Source organism: Propithecus coquereli, unplaced genomic scaffold (genome assembly GCF_000956105.1).
Source record: "Propithecus coquereli isolate 6110/MARCELLA unplaced genomic scaffold, Pcoq_1.0 Scaffold314, whole genome shotgun sequence".
In the NCBI taxonomy this organism is placed as follows: Eukaryota; Metazoa; Chordata; class Mammalia; order Primates; family Indriidae; genus Propithecus; species Propithecus coquereli.
Window position 1 is genome coordinate 646,657 of NW_012148775.1, and position 22,555 is coordinate 669,211.

The following is a 22,555-nucleotide window of genomic DNA, read 5'->3' on the forward strand; positions in this document are numbered from 1 at the left end:
CCCCCCCCCCGCCCATATTACCCTTTGAAAAACAGACTTTTATATGTTTTGTTCTCTATTTCTATGGTCAACAGTACATACTTGAAAAGACTGCAGCTGTTCAATTTATCCCAAGATCAAAATTCTGGCAACTTCATTTCCCCTTTAAAGAGCTGTACAACCAGAAATCAGGGAAAAGGGTCTCTGAGGAGTAAAGACAACTGCCCCAAAGTCCATAAACTCTTCTTGGTACAAACATCCCTCACGTTTTTTTTTTTTTGCGACAGGGTCTTCCCCTGTCACCCAGGCTAGAGTGCAGTGGCATCATCATAGCTCACAGCAACCTCAAACGCCTGGTCTTAAGCAATCCTCCTGTCTCAGCCTTCCCAGTAGCTGGGACTACTGGTGCGTGCCACCACGCTTGGCTAATTTTAGTATTTTTTGTAAAGATGGGGTCTCACTCTTGCGGACTGGTCTTGAACTCCTGACCTCAAGTGATCCTCCTGCCTTGGCCTCCCAGAGTGCTAGGACAACAGGCATGAGCCACCACGCCTGGCCCATCCCTCACTTTCAATATTATTAATGATTGTTAACACATACTCTGGTTTCCTGGGTTCTCAGCCCATAGCAGGTTAGAAAGAGGGAGTAAGAGTCAGGGAATAAAGGACTGAGAACTGTTGGAGGTAGAGTTACCAGGTGTAAAAAGAAGTGGTGTCCTTTGTAAGTTCTATGACAGTCTGACAGTAGAGAAAGAGAAATTTCATGACTAATACTCCTACCAATAAAACCAACAAATGAAGATGAACAGAGATTTGTGGGCTATTTTGCAAAAGAGCATATGCTCCTTAGAAAGCCCTGTTTATGCTCCCAAGTCCATGAAACACACTGTCTCTGAGCCATCGAGAAGTGAAATTATGTTCATTATGCTCTCTTTAAGAGGGCACAGAAATGCATCATATATTTTAGCAAGATCAGAAAATGGTCAAAAGTGAAAGGGGGAAGTTTTGTCTTTTAAAAGGAAAACGTTCAGTTATATGGAAATTTCGCTTATGTAAAATTATAATTTGAAGATATTGGGGAAATGAGAGGTAATGTAGTGGGCCTTAGATGATGGAATGAATTTAATTTCTTTATAATTTAAACAGATATAAAAAAGGGGCAGGACTCTCATGAGAAAACAGTCTATGTGTCTTGTTGTTCTTCATTCTGACTTTGGTGTCAGAGGAATTGTGGCTTCTGCTCTTGCTTTTATAAAATATCTTTTCCTCTGCAAAGAGTCCATTCTGAAAACGAAACACCATTCCCAGAAGCAAGTGTAGCCTGCACATTTCAAGGATGAGAAAGGAAGGGAGAAAGTAAATCATTTTGCTACTCCAGTGCTTGCAATTATACAAGAGCAAATCAGTTTTTAGTAAACTTCAAGCTATGACTTAGGATCACAGAATTTTAGAGCGGGAATGGCTCTTAGAAAATTTTCTTTTTCAAGGTAAGGAAATTTAGGCCCTGAGAAGAAAAGTGATTTCCATAGCTAATTAGTGGAAGAGCTGGGGCTTAAACTCAGGGTTTTTTATTTTTGAGTGTGTTTTCTAGTGTTCTACTACACAATTATCTTTCTAAAAGATAGATTTGATCATGTCATTCATTGTGACAGATAATGTGTGCCACTTATTCCCTGTTCCAACCTCTTTTCCTTGCTGTTCTTTACTTTAAGCCTTAGAAAGAAAGTAAAGGAACTGAACTCAAGTCTTCTCTGTAGTTACAGATAACAAAATGACCAACTTCTGGCCAATGAGAGATAGACAGAAGTCCCTGAGGAAGGCTTTATTTCCTAGACTAAAAAGGCAAGGCACATGAGGAGAAGGCGTTTTACCCTTTGCTCTCTCCTCTTCTTCCTGCCTGGAATAAAGACCTGAGTCCTGGCGATGTAGCAGTCATTTTGCAACAAAGAAGATAAAAGCCACATGCTAAGGATGGTCAAGTAGAAAGAGAGAAGGAACTTGAGTCAATGTTGAGCTGCTTAGAGGTCTGGACTGCTTACGCTACTTCCTTTCCCAATGTCCTGGATTTCCTATGACATGAGATAATTAAACTCTTATCTGTTTAAGCCTTTTAAAAACTAAAACACTCAATATCTTGAAAATATCTCACTGTCTCTTGGATAGAGTCTGGTCTTTTATAGCCAGGTTCATGCTTATATTTCTAGGTTCAAATCTAGTCATTTCTACTCCTTTGTCCTATGCATAGTACATTCTCAATAATTCCCCATGCATGCATTTCACATCCCTATGTATTAATATTTGCTCATGTTCTCTCTGCCTGCACCCATCTCTTCACCGTTTTCCAAAGCCTACTATTCTCTAAACCTCTACAATCAAAAGGGTCTCAGACCCTTTTAAAAGAACAATTTTATTGTTCTCAAAAGTGTTCTTACTTTAAATATTCAGATACGGAAAAATGCATTAAAGAAAGCAAAAGAAAATCACCCCAAATTCCACCATCCAGAAATAAATGTTGTTAAATTACGGAATATCATTTTAGACATCATCTGTCATTCTCTCTCTGAGAGCAATGGATATCTAGAAATAATTTTACATGGGAATCTTACTACACAGGCTAATTTTAAGTATAATCTATTATATTAAGGTATACCTGAATTTAACAGAATTAGAAGAGACTAAATTAAAATAATTGCTTAACTTCAGTTAATAATTTCTTCACCAAAAGAGTTATTTGTTTCTAAAAGATTCTCTAAAGTTAAGAAGAAAAAAAAGATAATGAAAAGTTTTAAGAGATTGGAGTTACTTTTGTTTTTTAAACTGTGTATTTCAGTTTGAGAAATATTATGGACCATGTACTCTGAAAGACAGGAAAATTAGTACATATATTTTTTCCTGCCCCTAGATTTTTCTAGTCACATTATTATTTTTACATTGCCAATGTTTATAACATTTACATCTGTTCTTTAACCATTTCAATGATTTTTACCTTAGTTCTATATTTAAATGGATTAAATGTGAAAGTGACATTTTAATGTCAGGAAGAAAATGTGTGAAAAAGATGGATAATTGAAACATATTTGTTAATAACTAGATAGCTAATTGAAAAAGAAAGGTTAGATTCCAACTTTATTCTTTTTAACAAATTTCTGCATAACCCTCCTCACCTTCTTCCCTCAAAATCTCAGCATAAAGAATGTCAGAATAGAAACAGGAAAAAAAACTTCCAAGATTTACTATAAATTAATAAGAAAAAAATAAACAACCTAATAGACAGATGGGCAAAGATCACAGAGCAGTCACAGAAAAGGATATAGAAATGGCTTTTCAACGTATAAAACATGCTTAACATAGCTCATAATGAGAAATATAAATTAAAACTACAATAAGAAAACTTTTGCACTGATCTGACTAACAAAGCCCAAAAAGTTTCAGTACTCACACTTTGTTAGTGGTACTATAAATTGGTGCAACTTCTCTGGAGGACAATCAGCAGTATCTATTTAAATTTAAAATCCACCTTGATGGAAATGGAAATTAGTGCAACCATTACGGAGAACAGTATGGAGGTTCCTCAAAAAACTAAAAACAGAACTACCAGAACAACCAGCAATCCCACTGCTGGGTATATGTCCAAGGGAGGGGAATTCAGTATATCAAAAAGGTATCTGAACTCCCATGTTTACTGCAGCACTATTGCCAATAGTTAAGATACGGAATCAACCTAAGTGTCTTATCAGCGAATGAACAGATAAAGAAATTGTGGTACATTTATACACAATGGAATATTATATAGCCACAAAAAAAAATAAAATCCTGCCATGTGAAACAACACGGATGGAACTGGAGAACATTATGTTAAGTGAAATAAGCCAAGTGCAGGAAGACAAATCTTGTATGTTCTCACTTACATGTGAGAGCTAAATATTAAAAACAATTGATTTCATGGAGACAGAGAATAGAATGTTGGTTACCAGAGGCTTGGAAGAGTAGCAGGGTGGGCAGGCAGATAAAGTGGGGATGGTTAATGGGTGCAAAAATATAGTTAGAGAGAATGAACAGTATTTGATAGCATGAAAAAGTGACTATAATCAACAATAAGTTAGGGTACACTTTAAAATAACTGGAAGAGTGGAATTGGAATGTTCCTGACACAAAGAAATGTTGAGGTGATGGATACCCCAATTACCCTGATTTAATTAATTCACACTGTATGCCTATATCAAAACATCACATGTACTCTACAAAGATATACAACTATTATGTACCCATAATAATTTAAAATAAAACATTAAAAAAAATAAAATCCACCTTGATGAGCAATTCCACTTCTAGGAATTTATTCTTTAGATATCCTTATACAGGTGCAAGATGACAGATGAATAAGGATATTCACTGCGGCACAGTTTGTAATAGCAAAAGATTGGAAATATCCTAAATGGGCTGCTTAAACAAATTGTGGTCCATCTGAGAATATTACGGAGTCATTAAAAAGAATGAGGTAGCTCTGCATGTAGTAATATAAAACTATCCTAAACACACTGTAAAGTCAAAAAAAAAAAGGTAGAACTGTTTTAATGGTTTGCTACTGTTTGTGCAAAAATAAAAAGAATATTTACTTTCATATGCATAAAATTTCTCTGGAAGGACAAGCACAAAATAGGTGCAGTGTTTGCTAACACTAGAGAGAGACCTGGAATGGGAAGGAGATTTACTTTCCATGTTCTACCCTCTACTATACTTTTGCTTTTTGAAATTTGTATTATCTATTCAAAATGAAGAATGTACAGTCTCTTTAGCTGGCAAAATAAACAAATTTTGGAGGGGCCACTTTAAATTCAATATTTACCAGTTTCTGCAGTCCCTAATTCATTCGTCTTTCCTGCCTGCCTTCCTTTCTTTCTACCTCTTCTCCCTCTTTCTCTCTACTTCTTCTTTCTTTTTGCTTCATCTCTGCATTGGCCAGATTTTGTTTTTGAGCAATTTTTTTTTTTTTTTTAAAAAAAGCTCAGAAGGGTTGCACTGCCTAAATTTATGAGACTTGAAATTATAAAGCTGCCTTTATAATTCAAAAGCACTTTGGCTGGGTCACAAATTCTTGGTATATATTTTATTTGCCTTAGAACTCTGTAAACATTATTCTATTGTTTTCTGGCTTTAAGTGTTCCTGAAGAGGTCGGTCTGAAGCCAACTGGTTTTTCCACCCCAAAAGAAACTTTTTGAGGCTGACTGTATGAATTTTTGTTTATCCTTGAGTTCAGGAGCTTCACCAGGATGTGATTTATTGATCACTTAAGATCAGTTTCATGGTCTCCTCTCTTCAGGGCTCTGCTTCGATGTCACCTCCTTAGAAAGGCCTTCCTTGACTCCTTATCTAAAACCACAGCTCCTGTCACTCTTTGTTCTTGCCCCCGATTTATTTTTCTGCAAAGAATTTACCACCACCTGGCATTGCATCATATATTTGTTTATTTTCTTACTCCCTCATTATAAGTTCCACAAGGGCAGGGACTGTCTTTTTTTGGTGTACTACTATATTCTTAGTGCTTAGAATAGTGCTGAATACACAGCAATCAATAAGTATTTGACGAATAAATAGTGGGCCTGTTTGATTTGACCCAGCAAATCAAATCAAATCAAACCAAAGAAAGATCTAAATATTTATTTCCAGAAAAGTTTTCTTCAGGTATATCTTCAAATAACTACTGTTCCCTGTATTTTGTTTTCTCTTTCAGGAATAATAGGCTGATGTATATTAAATCTCCTTTATCTTCCACATGTATCATTTTCTCTATATTCCTCTTTGGAACTTTTATTTTTTGCATTTAATTTTGTTTTATTTCCTCAAGCCTATTCACCATTAGAAATACCCTAAATGGGTTGGTTTACTACATTGATTTATTGCTTATAATAGGATTGCTTTTGATTTTTACGGATTTAGGGGTATGATTTTTAAGCTCTTACGTTTAACCTCTTATGTTTTATTCTCTTCCATTTCTTTCTTTACCTTCTGGCCACTTGCTTTTTATATCCTTTTGTTGTCTGTAGCCTTACAATTTTATTTTCGAATCCTTGTAGTATCTTCATTTTTTTCCCCCTTAATTTTAATACAGCCCAAATTTATTCATTTTTTCCCCCTTTATGGTAATACTTTTTACATCCTGTTTGTTGTTTGCTTTTAAAATCTCTGCCTACTTCAAAGTAATAAAGACATTATCTTGTGTTTGAAGCTTTGTTTTGGTTGCTATTTTCCCCTAAAGAAATGTGGAGCTGTTGCTGAGGTATACAAAGTAGTTCATGTCTAGAATGTGTGATGGCTCAACGACAAAGGAGAACAAGGTCAAGTCCTTTGCCCTGCTGCTGCTGTTACCATGTTTCTGTGGCCTGCTACTCACAAGAAGAAAAAACTTACTTTCAGGTGGAAAAACTAGTCGGCCTCAGACCAACCTCTTCAGGAATACTGAAAGCCAGGAAATAACAGAACAATGTTTACAGAGTTCTAAAGAAAAGAAAACGCAAACCAAGAATTTGTGTTGTAGCCAAGGTGCTTTTCAATTATAAAGGCAGCTGACATTTTTAAGCTTTACAAATTTAGGCAATAAAACCCTTCTGAGTTTTTCTTAAAAACAAAAAAGAAAAAAAATTGTTCTATAATAAAATCCAGCCATTCTAGAGATGAAACAAACAAAAAAGGGTTGGGAAACATACATACAAAAAAGGTTAAAGAAATCTGGATTATTCTGTGCCAAATAGAGATTCATATTGTAAAAGATCCCCACATATTACACTGATGTTGATGCAACACGCTGCCTATGTATACAGTCTATAGTAAAGTTATATGAAAAGAAATGCTGAGAAATAAGATGTTTACATCAAATAAATGCAGTTAACATGATACTCTTGTCACTAACATGTACAATATAATGTTATGTAAATGTGTGCTTTATATAGTTATATATCTTTGTTGCCTGAAGATTTGGCAACAACCTAACTGAAAAATCCCAGAGTTGGCATTTGAACCATTGGCAGACTTTGTCCTGAGAGCACCGTTATTAATGTTCATGCAGATGTTAGGCCCAGGAACATCACAATGATGACCAGGGGAAGAAGGAGAAATATTGTTTGTTATAAGGCAAAAAAGGAGATGGGAGGGAGAAGAAAGAGGAAAAAATAGGGAAAAAGCTATCCACAGGGAATATATAGCACATACATTGCAATAATCTTACTATTTCTATGCCTAGCTACTGTCTCTGGATAAATGACAAGGCGGCATGTTCTAAACCAGTTTGTCATGATGAGCTGCCACAGGGATGATTTACTATATTCCACTACAACAAGACTTTAAATCCCCCTCCTCAAATATAAATTTGAAAAATTACCCGTAATAATTCTGCTGATGTTGGCCTTTCCTGAGGTATTTTCTGCAAGCAGTAATCAACAAATCTCCTAAAGGAGTCTGTCCTGTGTGTGCAAATACACCAAAAGAAAATAAAATCAGGGTCTTTGGAACACACTGATTACTTAAAACAATTTTCATTAAAGGGAAAACTTTGTATTTTAGGAGAGTTTTCAAATAAAACATTTTGGAATATCAGGAGAACTGAACCATTTTCAAGTTATAGTATCTAAAATTAATTCTTTTAGATAATGAGTGAGGATACAGTTTTAAGTTAACCAACATACACATATATCTTAATATATAAGAAAGTAAGGTCAAATCATAATATATATCAGAAAACACAGATACTATATTTGTACAAAACAATTTTATATACATTTTTCTCCCCAAAGATAACAAGTCTCATAGTTTCAAGTCTATATTCTTCATTACCAGTTGTTAATTCCTCTACCATCCACAACCTACAACAAGGTAGTAAAATTTGAAGCATAAGGGATAGAGAACCTAGCAAGAGGCTTTCTGAATAAAAATACTTCCTATCTTGAAAATTCCATTTTGTCCACTCTTCTTTAAACTGTCCCCACCTCCCCTTTATAACTCTTTGTGGCCCAGATAGTTACAAAAATGTCATAATTTTCAGCAAGGAACAATATATCTTCTGAATAGATAGTATATGTTGTGTCTCAACACATTTAAATACACATATAGTTAAAAAATGACAACTGGAAAAATAATGACATCAGAGAGGGCCTTTATCTCTGCTGAGAAGTGATTAGAGTTGAGATGATCAGTACAAGACCATCATGACTTGAGAGACTAGACTCGTTAGGAAGGCAGCAGGTCATGTTCCCCGTAGGATTTCAGTTACTACGCGCATTACAGAACACAGTGCAAGCCATGGTTAGGACATAAATAAATAAACTTGTGTGTGTGTGTGTGTGTGTGTGTGTGTGTACACGCATATAGACAGTTGATGCCTGTGAAGCATCGGTGTCACTTATTATAATATACAATGAAGGAATGAAATGCTTTCTAGGTCAGATATTTAAAATGTAATTTAATAAAACTGCCAAATACATAAGGTGATTTTCTTAGAGATTTAAAATGATAGCAGAGTCTTACCATTCATTAGACTGTAGCGTTGGAGAATCATTCTGGGCAATGTGATATAAGGCACTCATCGCATTCATGTTGAAAAGGGGGGGCTTCCGTTCCGCTGGAAGAGGAAAGAAACACGACAAAGCAGTTCTTGAAGGAAATCAGGCAGATAGAAAAATAAGAAACTATAAGCAAAGCTTTGCCGCTAAATCAATAGCTCATTACTGTCATCATGCCACATAATCCACTTATGTTAATCTCTAAGGTTGGCCCAGGATAGCTATTCAGAAGAAGCTGCCGGTCATTTAATGTACATTGGCAAAGCTCCTAACAGAACCCATTTCAAAAGAGTGGAACAAAAAATAAGACATTTTTTTCCCATATGTTCAAAAAATTGGCTTCTGTCCATTTTACTATGATAGGTATGAATGTCTTTGCATGTATATTTTAATTAAAAAATACATATTCATTTTTAAATTTCAAAAAGCAAAAAAAAGTAGAATAAAGAAAAGGAAAGAGTTCTATGAAATGGAACATCTTAAACATCACTAACTTAGTATAGGAGATAAGCTAATTCTATTCAGTAAACACTGTTGGATGCCTCATCCAGGTCAAAGAACTGCTAGGGGTGGGAGCAGAGAGGGAGATGGGAGGTAGGAAGAGAAGGATAAATAATAAAGAAGCCTGGTCAATCCCATTATAAAGAGAAGCTCAGTGAGTCAGGTGTGGCTTAATCGGGGATTTACTCCACCCCAGCCAACCACGATCTCTTTATTGGAACTCCTCTAGCTTTCCCTTGGTACCTTGCTCATCTGGCTAGTGCTCACCTATTATATTTACATAAACATACAAATCTTTTTTCTCAAAAGACATCATAAGTTCCAAGAGAGCAAGATCTTATAATCTTAATACTTATTCTTTTCTTTATTCCCGCAGAATTTGTAATAAAATGCTATTCACATATTAGGTGCTCCACTTGTGGATCGAAGGAAAGAAACGAGGCTCTAGATCTGAGTGCAGTTAATTTTATGCTATTTATTAGTTATTATGGCATAGAAGATAAATCACCATCTCATTCTGCCATGCTTACCCTAATGGATTTTTTACGGAGCCCCACTTTCTAATTCATAATCTGATCTCTAGTTTCACCGGAGCATCTTAGTTTTTAAGTAAATGGTCTTCTATTAACCACTTCTAAGATGACAAATTGGGTTTATCCTATGTAGGTCTAAGACATAGAACAAGAACTAAGGGTAGAAGTTACAGGAAAGACGTGTTCACTCACAGAAGGAAGAATCTGTGAAAAGCTAGAGTGGTTAAAAAAACAAAAGAGAAACAAAAAAACAGGAAATGTTGAAAAGTAGTGAACTCCAAGTCATTTGTAGCATTTACACAGAAGACATCTATTCTTATTCATCTGTGCTACTTTGGAGGAACTTCTTGACTAAATGATATCTGTACCTGTGGAATTTGGCAGTCCACAATTCTACAAATAGTTTCCACTGACCCCTCAATAGGACACTTTACACTCATCAAACAGATTCTGATACTATAGGGACATGAACTGTTAACAAGTGGAAATCTGAAATCTGCTGTGTGGACAAATGGATTTATATCTGTTTCAAATGCAGAAAAGAAAAAAAATCTAGTGTGGAGTTATTTTTATTTTATTTTTCAGGAGGTAGACTCTAAAAAGTTTCTAGAGCTTGGCCTTCTGGCAGCTTCAAGCACAGTCAATCCCTCCACAGATACCAAAATCCACAGATGAGCAAGTCTCTTATATAAAATGGCATAGTATTTGCATACCCACCAAATGGGGGGTGTGATGCAAGTGATGGGGAGCGGTTGTCAGTGCAGGTGGGGCTTAGCTTCTCCCCCCTACCTCCTGCTGTGCAGCCTGGTTCCTGGCAAGCAGCTGGGGCGGGGAAGGGAGGGCACACTGCAGCATTAACGTGTTGTCTGTAGCTGCTTTCGTGTTCCAATAGCAAAATTAAGTAGCTATGACAGACATTGTATGTCCTGCAAAGGCTTAGATACTTATTATCTGGTCCTTTACAGAAAGTTTCTCGACTCTTATTGCAGAATATAATAGTTTGCATGGAGCTTCTACATACACAGCAGAATAGAAACTGGGAGTGCTTTTGAAGTCACCTTGTGATATAGGATCCATATTTTCTTAAGTAAAAGGAAAAAGGTAGAAGCATTAAAATGCTGAGCTAACTACATTAAAAGAGAAAACAATAGTTTCTATTTAACATAAACATAATGATCAATTTTTTGTGGATGATCCATCTGTGTCATACAAGATCAAGGTTCAGGAAGGTCAGTTTCATGAAGTTTCTGGACACTGCTATATGCTGAGCAAGGATCATACTAAATTAGAGCACCTACTGGGCTGGACTCTAATACGGAAAATCAAAGAGTGCCCCTATCTTTAAATAAATACTTCCTGAAAAGTCATAAGGCTTTTTCTGAACAAATACGATTGACAACCATAACAATTAATGAAAATAATAACTGCTGCCATTTATTGAGTTCCTACTATATGCCAGGCACTCACTGCTTTAAGCACGTTACATGTTATTCATAATTCTCACAAAAGCTTGGCAAGATAGATATTATTCTTCCAGTTTCCCAGCTGAAGAAACTGAGGTTCAGCCTGGCTAAATAATGAAGTCAAATCACATAGTAATGGCTAAATTGGGATTTCAACCCAACCCTATGAGACTCCAAGGCCTGTGTTCTTTTTGATAGGCCTCTTTAATAATCCTGTGCATTTTATGATAGACAGTACTAGTATTTCAAAATGAAAAAAAAAAACCAGCTTCAGAAGACTAAATATTACTCCTTTTCCCAAACAGCCATCACAGCATTCATTTATTAACAGATAAACAATGAATGGCCAATGTAGAGGAAGAAAATTCCAGGCAGAGAAACTGTATAATGACATTTATATTTTTGTTTTTTTCCTGGAGAATTTATTTCTGAAGAGAGTCAATTCCCTGACAATGCTGATGGGCCCCTTGCCAGCTTCTACCATGATCTTTGCTAGTGAACTAAGTGTCTGTAGTTTAAACAGAAGAACATTGAGATTAATTTCTCTTGAAATGATCTTGAAAAATATCTGGTGACTGGACCATTTCAATGTCCAAGAGTTTCAGAGGATTCAAATATTTCTTTCAATGGAAGACCAATTTAGCAAAAGATAATTTCTAGAACAGGCGTAACCACTTAGGAACTGCAGAGTTTGATCTTTAGGAAAGAGGACAGTACCAGGAACATTATCATCGTCCTGCTCTGTGATGTCATCTCACCAATTCGACTTACACATTAGAACGTTAGTTTTTTTTTTTTCTAAATAGACACTATTATAGAAGAGAGAGCTATCACACTGAAAGGGGAAAACACGCCATTCGGGCACTATCCACAACTTTCAATGTAATTTCAAAATTAGAAGCACAATTTAAAATACATTGTGTGTGCCCAGAATTTCATTAAACCTCAAACATACGGGAAACAGAAAAATGATTGCATAGAGTTTATCAGGAAAAGTTTAACCTTCCTTTATTCATATTTAAAAAAGCCCCCAAAGATCCTTCTTTTAGTTGTCCATTAACAAATTAATGCTGGGGAGATGGAGACGTGTGGTGAAGCTGTCAAAGAGGTACTTGCATGGTTTATTACACTACTGATATAATAATTTTTAAGTAATTGCTGAGAAGTTAAATGTCCTTGGTAACAATTTTATTTTGTGAATATTTACCAAGCAACTATCATATTTCTTTGAATCTAAGATGTCACTGACTATAAGATGTGCCACTATTTAATATGTACCAACTATCTTATGTATAACTTAGAAAAATGCTGCCAATTATAAGATGCTGTTGCCTACAAAAACAAGTCCTACTTTTCAAAGAAATTGCTTGGATTTTTTTAGATAAATAAAAATTGTATATATTTAAGGTGTATAATGTGCTGTTTTTGATTTTTGTATACATTGTGAAGTGATTACCACAATTAACTTATCCGTCACCTCATAAAATAACTATCTTTTTGTTGTGAAAACATTTAAGCTCTGCTCTTAGCAATTTCAAGTATTCAATGCATTATTATTAACTGTAGTTAATATGTTGTTTCCTAGTTTTAAAGAGTTGTTAAATGTAGATAAAAATTTGCATGAAATACTATATATCTCAGGATTGTGCTGATAATGTCTAACATTTGTTGAGCACATACTACGTACCAGATATAAAAGTAAGCACTTTAAATTCATATTTTAATTTAATCAAATCACCATAAGGTGGGGAATCTTGTTATGCAAATTTCACAGAGTTAAAATAACTTGACCAAAATCATACAACTACAAAAGGGCAGAAGTGGAATTAGAATTCAAGTTTATCTGACTGTAGAGTCTATGCTCTTTAGCATAATTTGATACTACCATCTATCAATTTAAAGGAATAGGTGTTGTGGAGGATAAAACAACAATTTGGGAAAGGATATCTTATCCTTTAATTCAGTAGTCATTTTATAAAAGGCAATCAAAGTTAGGCTGATATAGAGAGCATTTGCTATACATATTTCGATTCATTTTTATAAGTAAAACCAGAAAGTAAGCACATACCAGGGGCTGTTTCAAGAGAGGAAGTACTAAGATATCTCCTGGGACCTGTAACTATTTCACCCAATATCAATTGCTGTTTGAAACTTGTCATCATTACATCTACACAGTGCAAAAGCTGAAGTGATGATGATCCTGAATCATCATAAAAGGATATATGTTGTTTGTTGCACTGAAGAGGGTTGGAAAGGGCAGAACCCATGTTACATTTCAGAGGGATTTTGGTAAGAAAAAACTTGTTAAAACCATGGGTGGGCATTAACTAGCTGTAAGATTCAACTCAGGTGCTGTATCTTCTGAAGTGTCATAACTAAGGAGTTGCTGTTATGATCTCGGTCTTAAAAGGAAAATTTTGGGCCGGGCATGGTGATTCACGCCTGAAATCCTAGCACTTTGGGAGGCCGAGGCGGGCGGATTGTTTGACCTCAGGAGTTCGAGACCGGCCTGATCAAGAGTGAGACCCCGTCTCTATTAAAAATAGAAAGAAATTCATGGGACAACTAAAAATATATAGAAAAAATTAGCCGGGCATGGTGGCGCATGCCTGTAGTCCCAGCTACTCAGGAGGCTGAGGCAGAAGGATCGCTTGAGCCCAGGAGTTTGAGGTTGCTGTGAGCTAGGATGACGCCACGGCACTCTAGCCCAGGCAACACAGTGAGACTCTGTCTCAAAAAAAAAAAAAGGAAAATTTTGGTTCATTTTTATTTCTTAAAATATAAATTATGAAAATCAGAAATAATCCTATATATGAATACAATTAGCTGTTACTGAGCATTTGCTAGGTGACAGGCACTATGTTAAATACTTTACCTAAGTTATCTTATCAAAGCTTGAAAATATCTATGATACATGCCTTGTTATTTTCACTTAGACAAGAAAACTGAGGATTAGGAAAGAAAATGGTCCAAGATCACATAGACAGAATCAACATGTTACACACCTCCAGGAGGTAGCATTTACACCCTAGACTATGTAAATGCATGGTGGCATTATGTTGCAGCCATACACAGTGGTCCTGCCAGCTAAGTGTTGGTACAGCCAAGATTCATATCCAAGGCGTCTAATTCTAAAACTTACTCTATACTCCTAACTTTATACTATGCACAGAGTAGTCCCCCTTCAAAGGAATGTATATTTATTTTTAATTTTTAAAAAGTTAAATTATTCAATATTTCGAATAGATAAAACTTTGTAGACTATTATAGTAGACGCTACCACTTAGCATTACCATTATTTTGTCCTATTTGTTTCAGGTCTTTTTTCTTCTAAAAAAAAAAAAATAAGAAAGTAGATACAGCTCTTTCCCCCTTCCTTTCTCTAGAGCTTACTATTCTGGAATTGTATCTTTAGCATCTACGTTCTTATGCTTTATTAGTATATATATGCTCTTAATAATATGTAAAAGAGTTTATAAAACTTTCATAATTGGCATCATACTGTACTTATACTCTTGCAATTTCCTTTGTTCATTAAATACTCAATGTTATGATTCTGAGATTTACCTATGACGATACATGTAGATCTAGCTCATTCTTAACTGTGATATAGTGTTCCATAATTTATCAATTCTCCTTTAGATAAGAATTCATATTGTTTCCACCTTTTTTGGCTACTATAGAGAAGGTTGCATCCTTGTACACACTTCCCAGTGTATGTGCATAAAGATTTCTCTAAGGTATACCCTTAGAAGTGTCAGGTCACTGCTCCTTACCAGTTTTACGAGATTTGGCCAATTTGTACTCCAAAGCTGTTATATCGACTTACATTTCCTTAGATACATCCCTAAATGTATTATCCTGAGACTTAAAAACTGTTGCCAATCCGATAGATGTGAAATTGTTTCAACTTGCATTTCCCTAATGAGGCTAAGTATCTTCTGAAGTTTGTTGTCTATGTAGGTTTCCTCTTCAATGCATTGCTTAATCACATTTTTTACCCATTTTTCTACTGGCTGTTTGGCTTTTTCTTTTTGATAAAGAAATTGTAAGAGTTCTTTATAAATTCTGGACTGATACCCTGTTGGTTAGATATGTTTCAACCACCTTCTCCTAGTCCATGGTTCTAATGTTTGTTTTACATGGCTTTATAAAGTAGTAAAAGTTATCATATTTGTCAGTATGCTTTTAAAATATTGATTAGAAAAATTCTTCCTTATACTTGTAAAGGTATTCTAGAGTAATAACACTTACATAGTGCTTATTATATGCCAGGCCATGTTTTAAGTGCTTTATCATTAATCTTCATAGCAACCCCATGAAGTGCAACAGCTATTATCTCTGTTTTACAGATAAGAAACTGAGGCATTGCGGGGGGGCTTCTCCTAAATGTTTTAAAGTTTTACTTTTTACTGGTGGTGGAAGAAGACCTTTCACTATTTATTTTTTGATTTTTTGATTTACAAACCATGTGAATCTGTTACCCTAATTGAAAAAAATAAATATTCTGATTTTCCTACCCAAATTCTGTTTCTTAAAATTAATTTCTCTTTAATGTAAAAAAAAAAAAAAAGATACATGGTGCATCTTTACCATATGTTGCTTTTTTGAAAAGGATCAATGAAACATCGTAAATGTAATGCGAAGTTTTCTCAAGTTGTCTTTGTAGGCCATACATTTTAGGGAAAGAGAAAACCATAGTCTGAGAATCAAACTGGAACTCAAGTTCTCACAGGATCAATTTGGAAACCAGGATAGAATTAATCAAATGAAATTACATTCTAAACTGAAAAAACAAGGTCAAAGAATTTTTTTAAAACCGATTTTAAAAAAGTTTAACATTTTGATTTTAAATTTATACAAATATCTAGATAATGGCAGTGGTACACCGGAGCCAGCTCATACTGGCTTTGGAAGGCCCACTGTGCACACCTTTTCCCAATTCCACATTTAGTCAATAGCACTGGAAGCTTGAAATTGGCTATAGTGGGAATATTTACACCACAAAAATTGGCAAATGCCACAAATCAGGGCTTTTTCTCTCTCCACAAAAGATTCATTTATTATGTTTACCAGTACCTCACTGGATAGAGACAGCTTTAAGATATATTAAAGTTCAAAATATACAACGAGAGAAGAGAGACTTGTGGTATTTTAGACAACTTTAGATAACTGCCGCAATATTTGGGGAACAACTTGATAGCTGGGGCATCTTCTAACATGAAATTTTCTCTGAAGTTGCACTCTATGTGGGTCAAATACAGTTTTAGGGTAAGATCTTTGATAAGCCTTCTAGTACTTTTTTGGATTTCTCTAATATAAATTGGAATATAAATTAAGGTAATGGAAAATATAAAGGTGGGATGTATATTATTATTCATGGTATGGAGAATGGATATTTTTCAAATATTAGTACTTACTGTCTTGTATTTCCAGGTTTGTCAAATGCTGTATCTGCCTAAACTCCTTTAATTAAATAACATGAAAATGTAGCAGAGAGAAAGCAATCTTCTGTGTTATACAAGAGTATAGAAAATATAATAAATTCATATTACCTGGCACACAAAAAGCAGTAATTCATTAAATAGCTGGATGAGTTAATTGACAATCAAAATAAGGAGTGATTCCCCAAAATACAATGAAAACAAATAAGTCTTTACTCACCCAATTCAATACAGGTGATCCCAAGTGACCAAATATCAACTTTCCCATCATACTGTCCTTCATCCATAGCTAAGATCACCTCTGGAGCCATCCTATCAAACATAATGTACAAAACTTAAGCTGCAAATTAAAAACGAAATTCCACTAATAAAGTGATTCAATGAAATAACTATTAAGGGTACTCTAAAATTTTTACCTGATATTTTTTCCTTACACAAATCATTTTGAAAAATAGTATCCAAAATATAAATATACTTGGTTTATATAAAGCAATACATTATTTTCAATAAATCCTGGCTCTACCCCTTATTATCAGGTCGATCTTGGGTAAGTTACTTAACCTATCTGTTTATCAGTTTCTTTATCAATAAAATCGAGAGAATTCTAATAGCTACCTCATAGAGATTTGTAAAGGATTACTATACATGAAATAAATAAATTACTTTAAACATAAAAAACACTTTTTTAAAATAATTTTTTAATATACTTTTTTATATGAAGGGGTGCGGATTTGTGAGGAGGGGTGTTCAGTTGCCTTGTTTGTTTTTGTTGAGACAAAGTCTCCCTCTGTCACCCTGGGTAGGGTACGGTGGCATCACTGTAGCTCACTGCAACCTCCAACTAGGGCTCAAAGTGATCCTTCTGCCTCAGCCTCCTGGGTAGCTGGGACTACAGGTGTGCGTTTTTTTTTTTTTTTCTCCTTTCTTTTGGTAGAGATGGGGTCTCACTCTTGGTCAAGCTAGTCTCGAACTCCTGAGCTCAAGTAATACTTCCACCTTGGCCTCCCAGAGTGCTAGGATTACAGGCGTGAACCACTGCACCTGGACCATAAAAAACACTTCATGGGATGATATAAAGCAATATAATCAGTGTTTCAAAGATAGTAAAATTTACAAAAACAAAACACAGGTGATGGTAATGGATGTTACTTTACTTGTTTGTCTGTAATGCATCTGCATTAGGAGGGCAGAGGTCATATCAGTTTAATATGCTTTGAACAGAACTGTGCTCTGTTACTGTGTGTAAGCAGTTGCTTAGTAAAAGCTATTTGATGATGATGGGAAAAAATTCAAATAGCAGCTATTTTTTTAGTAGGCAAGTAATTTTCCAGGGACATAAGTCATTCTCTAAGGTATAATGAAACTCCAATGTATCTATGAAAGGAAGGAAAGGAATCTGGAACAGAATAGGGTAAAAAAAACTCAGTCAGAATGTCAGGCTAGGTGATGTATCAGAGAACTCAACACAGGCAAGAACTTGGATTTCTTTCACTAAAAGGTAAGATTTATGTTTGTTGGCTCATCAGAGAAGGCTAAAGAAGCTGCCCTGTCCTTCCCTGGAGACTCTGCCTCAAGAGAAAAGTTCAAAAGAAACCACAAATGAAATCTAAAACCTGAGGTTGGTCAGTGAGTTGATAATCCTGCTCAGTTTACACACAGTGACACCAGCCCTATTTGAACAATTTAAAGTCATTGTAAATTTTACACTAAGAGTGTTTCTTTTTATGCTAGTGAGTTTTCTATCCTTCTCAAATGAAATCTCATTTTGAGGCACATTGGCAAGACATTGTAAAAAAACAAAATAAAACCAATGCCATGGGTCCATCTTGTTCGTGTAAGAATATTTTAATACTATGTCATGCTGTCTAATTCTACATACCAGTAAGGTGTGCCCACGAAGGAGTTGGCAGGTGAAGCCATTGAGGCAGATCCAAAATCAGCTAGTTTCACCTGACCTGGCTCTGTTAGAAGAATATTTCCTGCTTTAATATCCCTATAGGAAAAAAATAAGAGGGTTAGAAAATGACTTTTCAATTTTGATTATGGAATAGGTCAGAGCATGCAATTAATAAGACAAAAAGTTTATTAAAAAAAAAAAAAAACAACAACAAAAATAAACCTTGCTCAGATAGCCAGAAGGGGATTTAGTAATTACTGTATGTTGTAAGGGGACCCAGATTCCTGGGTGTACTTACAGGTAGGTCATAGTAATTACTTAAAGGTAGAACTTTCTTCAGAGGGAGGGAATACAGTGAGAAAAAAGGCAGACATTGCAGACAAGGAAACGTATTCAGCTGCTATACTTACAAAAGCATATTCTTAAATGCTAAATCCAGTCATCAACAGTATTCCTTGTGCTGGAAAAATTGGAGCCATTTGTAACTGCCTTTTTTTCCCCCCAAATTATGTGACATTTTTGGAGCCTAAACAAACCTGTAACAACTCTGTATTGACTACCTACCAATAAACCTCAACTACGCACATACCTTTTCTTTCTTGCCTGTGACCCTTTCTCTCTGCCTTTATTTGTAACTGCAACTCTAAGGCATTTGAGGGTACATGTTATATAGAAGGTGTTATTTTAAAAATAACACTGTACAGTAAAAAGAAGACCCTGAAAGATCAAAACAAACAAGGATTAGGGGTTAGGAAATTGCATTTCTGTTGTCATTACTACAAAGAATCTCAAGTGGTTACTACTAAAGCTATTGGATGCTTTATGCAGCAAAAGTTTTAAAAAATATGATTTAAAAAATTCATTCTTCAGTATGATAATTTAGAATGAGGAGATATGGATGTACTCCTTATTCTTTTTTTAAAAAAAAGACATGAGGTGTAATGAGTACTAGAAACCAAGAGCTGGAAGTTGATGGGCAGTGAGAAGATAAGGCAGAGAGGATGAGGGAAACTTATGTCAAGATGAAAATGAAAAGGTTCGAACGCTCCCAAAACAACTTTTACAAAAACTTCCCTTGAAAATTCAGTTTCCTTCCTCATGATGACATTAGGCATTGGCAGAGAGAACTAAAGAAAAAAAAGCATTATTTATTTCTCTTCAAAACAGAAAAATATCTTTTTTCTATTATCTTCAGTTAAAAGAGAGAACTGCCTTTTAAATCAAAATAATAAAAATCTGAGACATGGTATTATTTTTATATTTAGAGAACATTCTTTAAAAGTTTTTTTTTTTTTTGGTCTTTTCAACTTCTTTTACACACTAAAGAAGATAAAGCATAATACAGACTAAAACATTAAGTTAATGCACAGATTAAGGTACTAAAGGCAAAAAAAACCACTGAACTGTGGGGCTTTAATAAGAGCAGGCAACATCATCATAAGCAAGTTGGCATTCAGTAATAACACCTTGGTACCAAAGGGTATGTTTAAAAAAAGTTGCTAAATCTATAGACGTTATGCTAAATTTAGTCAGTATTTATTAGATATGATTAGGTTCATTCTTCATCCTTATAAATAAGCCAAATTCCTGGCAGGATTTTGGTCTGCATATCTTGAGGAAGTTCTGCTTTTATAGTACTAGTAACTGGTGACGGCCACTCTGGGATGATTAAAACAGGAGTAAAAGGGGAACCTGTGACCTAATAGTTTCACTTCTTCCTAGGAAATGACAAGTGTTTTCTTTTGTTTGCAAGCCATTTCAGATTCTTCATATCTACCTAATATTCCACTATTCGTCCCACCATTCATTAAAGTAACTGTACTACAATTTCTTTACTGAGAAAAGCAAAGATTGGTAGTAACAGTATTTCTTTAGGAGAAGTTTGTGGAGGGAGACAGGGTGCAGAGAGGAGAGTGTTGGTGTGGTAGAAAAACACGCTGGATTGGGAGTCAGGAAATTTGAGATTCAATCCTTACTCTATTACTCAAATGCTATGAAACGATGGGTAACTTATTTAAATCTTTCTAAGCCCTGGTCTCTTCATCTGCCAAAATATAGTAAAGACAGTACCTTCCTAACTATCTCTATGGACTACAGAAATGCAAAACATTTTAAGTGATAAAACAGCATATATTTATTATATGTGACTAACTGGGTATTTGCAATAGGAAAGGAAGAAGAACTTGGCTAAGAAATAGATATATGCAAGAAAGGTTAATTTTCTTTTCTTTGTGACATAGTATCAAAAGGTTGCTGGGGCCTTTTTCAAATTTTCCTGCAATACCCAGCCTGGAAAATAGTTACCTACAGAACAGAGATGAGGTAAGTCTTTGTGGATATATGGGAGAGACTAAAAGATAGAAGCTAAATTCTGGCAACTTTACTCCTTAAATCAAGAAGCAGCAGCAATCTATTTGCTTCCCATAAATCCTTAGGCACCCTAAAAATTGGAGCGTGCACTAATTTTCAAGGTTCCTGAAATAGATAGTCCTGTAACTGAAATGAAAACGTAACTGGTCTCTAATCTTACCTATGAATCAATGCATGAGAATGTAGGTAGGCTAGTCCATGCAAGGCACCGTGAGTAATGGCAGCAATCTCTACTTCCTGAAGTGGTTTCTTATGAACTGAGGAAGGAAAAAAAAAAAAAAGTCAGGCGTAGATGATCAGTTTCATTACTCTTTTTATTATTTTATACAGCTATACCAGAGTGAATTATATACTTTCTCAAATGACAATTTGGGAACACATTCACCTAAATACACAGGATATGTATTTTCTATAGAATAACAATAAATGATTAGATAACAGGAAACCCAAATGGATAAAAATAAACAAAATGACCCTTCAAAACAAAATAAGACAAAGAATACCGATATTCATTTAATGATGCATTGTTAATTTGCTTATCAGTTGCAAGTCAAAGCCCCATGAATTTGAATTGACCAGGCCCAAGTTTATCAGTCCCTTCTAACATTTTAAATGCCTGGAGTGTTCTAGGTTATATTCTTCTTCTCTGCCACAAAGCCATCTTTAATTACCCCTTCTAACTACACGTTTTCATTATTTGTGAAAGCAGCTAATGAGCAATTTCTATTCAGAGATCAAGGATGATGTAAGATATTTTTTAATGTAAATTTTTAACACAGCCTCTGGTTATAACAGCATTTGCAGAGAAGTGGGTCAGTCAAGATATTTGAAAGGGTTAAATTCTAATATGATTTGATACTATATGCCTCTCTTTCATACATGCTCATGAATTTGATGTTTTTGGCCACACATACCACACCACATTAGCCAAACATTTTAGCAGTACCTGCCCTGGATTGGCCATCAACTAAAACAGTGGGAAGGCTGCTAACATCACTCAGACACTTTCAGTGACACTGCAGAGACGAAGTTTGCATACCTTGTCCACACAACCTGTAAGTCCAAGCCATCATCCACTTAGGTTGCCCAAACTACACTTTAATATAGCAGTAGATAACATTCTGATCAAAGTAAAACAGAAAGGAGAGTATAGTGCTTTCATTCTTACCTTCTAACAAATCAGAGGCTGAGCCTAAGCAATATTCCATCACCAACTATAACAGATTAAAATAATAATTAGAACAAGGAAGGTTAATAAGAAACTGCTGAAACCAACCAACCACCCACCCAACCAACCAAGGAACTAAGAACACTAAAAGAATAAATATTTTGACCAACCTGAACTTCGACTGAATTTTGGTCATCTGGCACTAATTGATTTTTATAATTCTCATCATTTAGGTTTTGTTATTTCTTACTTGGAATTAGCCTAAAGATTATAAGGGGACTGGAAACAGAAATATTTACTGTAAATGGTCAGGATTGACAATTTATTTACTAACTTTCACACCTCCTTGTTTCAAAAAGGATTTAGGGTGGCTAGACTGTACTATAAATTAAACTTTGTAATTTAGAAAGGGGCAAACTAATACATGACCCAGTAAAATCTATACTGGAAAATACTATTTAAATATTAGAAAGTACTTATTAAATAAAATAAACCAGTAAGTAATAAATTCCTTATTTTCACATTTTAAAAAGTTATAAACGAGAAACAGATATCATTTTGAACTGAATCTAAAGATATAGCCTGGTATGTATCATTACATTAGCTTGAATCCCTGACAGATATGAAATATTTAAATTTATATCTTAA

At 34.9% G+C, this 22,555-nt stretch overlaps 1 protein-coding gene across 2 annotated transcripts in view; it reads right to left on the bottom strand.

The window, feature by feature from the left end:
• The window catches only part of TAOK3 (TAO kinase 3), an 88,346-nt gene that overhangs the window by 50,157 nt on the left and 15,634 nt on the right, over positions 1-22,555 (bottom strand). The window contains exons 1-7 of one of the 2 annotated variants that reach the window (XM_012650192.1): positions 21,908-21,934; positions 20,900-20,996; positions 18,592-19,496; positions 18,352-18,465; positions 16,693-16,784; positions 8,497-8,590; positions 7,355-7,436 (exon numbers count right to left, since the gene is read on the bottom strand). In XM_012650192.1, the coding sequence (XP_012505646.1) occupies positions 7,355-7,436; positions 8,497-8,590; positions 16,693-16,784; positions 18,352-18,392 (309 nt within the window). In that variant the 5' untranslated portion in view covers positions 18,393-18,465; positions 18,592-19,496; positions 20,900-20,996; positions 21,908-21,934. Of the gene's footprint in view, positions 1-7,354; positions 7,437-8,496; positions 8,591-16,692; positions 16,785-18,351; positions 18,466-18,591; positions 19,497-20,899; positions 20,997-21,907; positions 21,954-22,555 lie in introns of those variants that run through there. The other variant, XM_012650191.1, reaches the window with a different exon arrangement.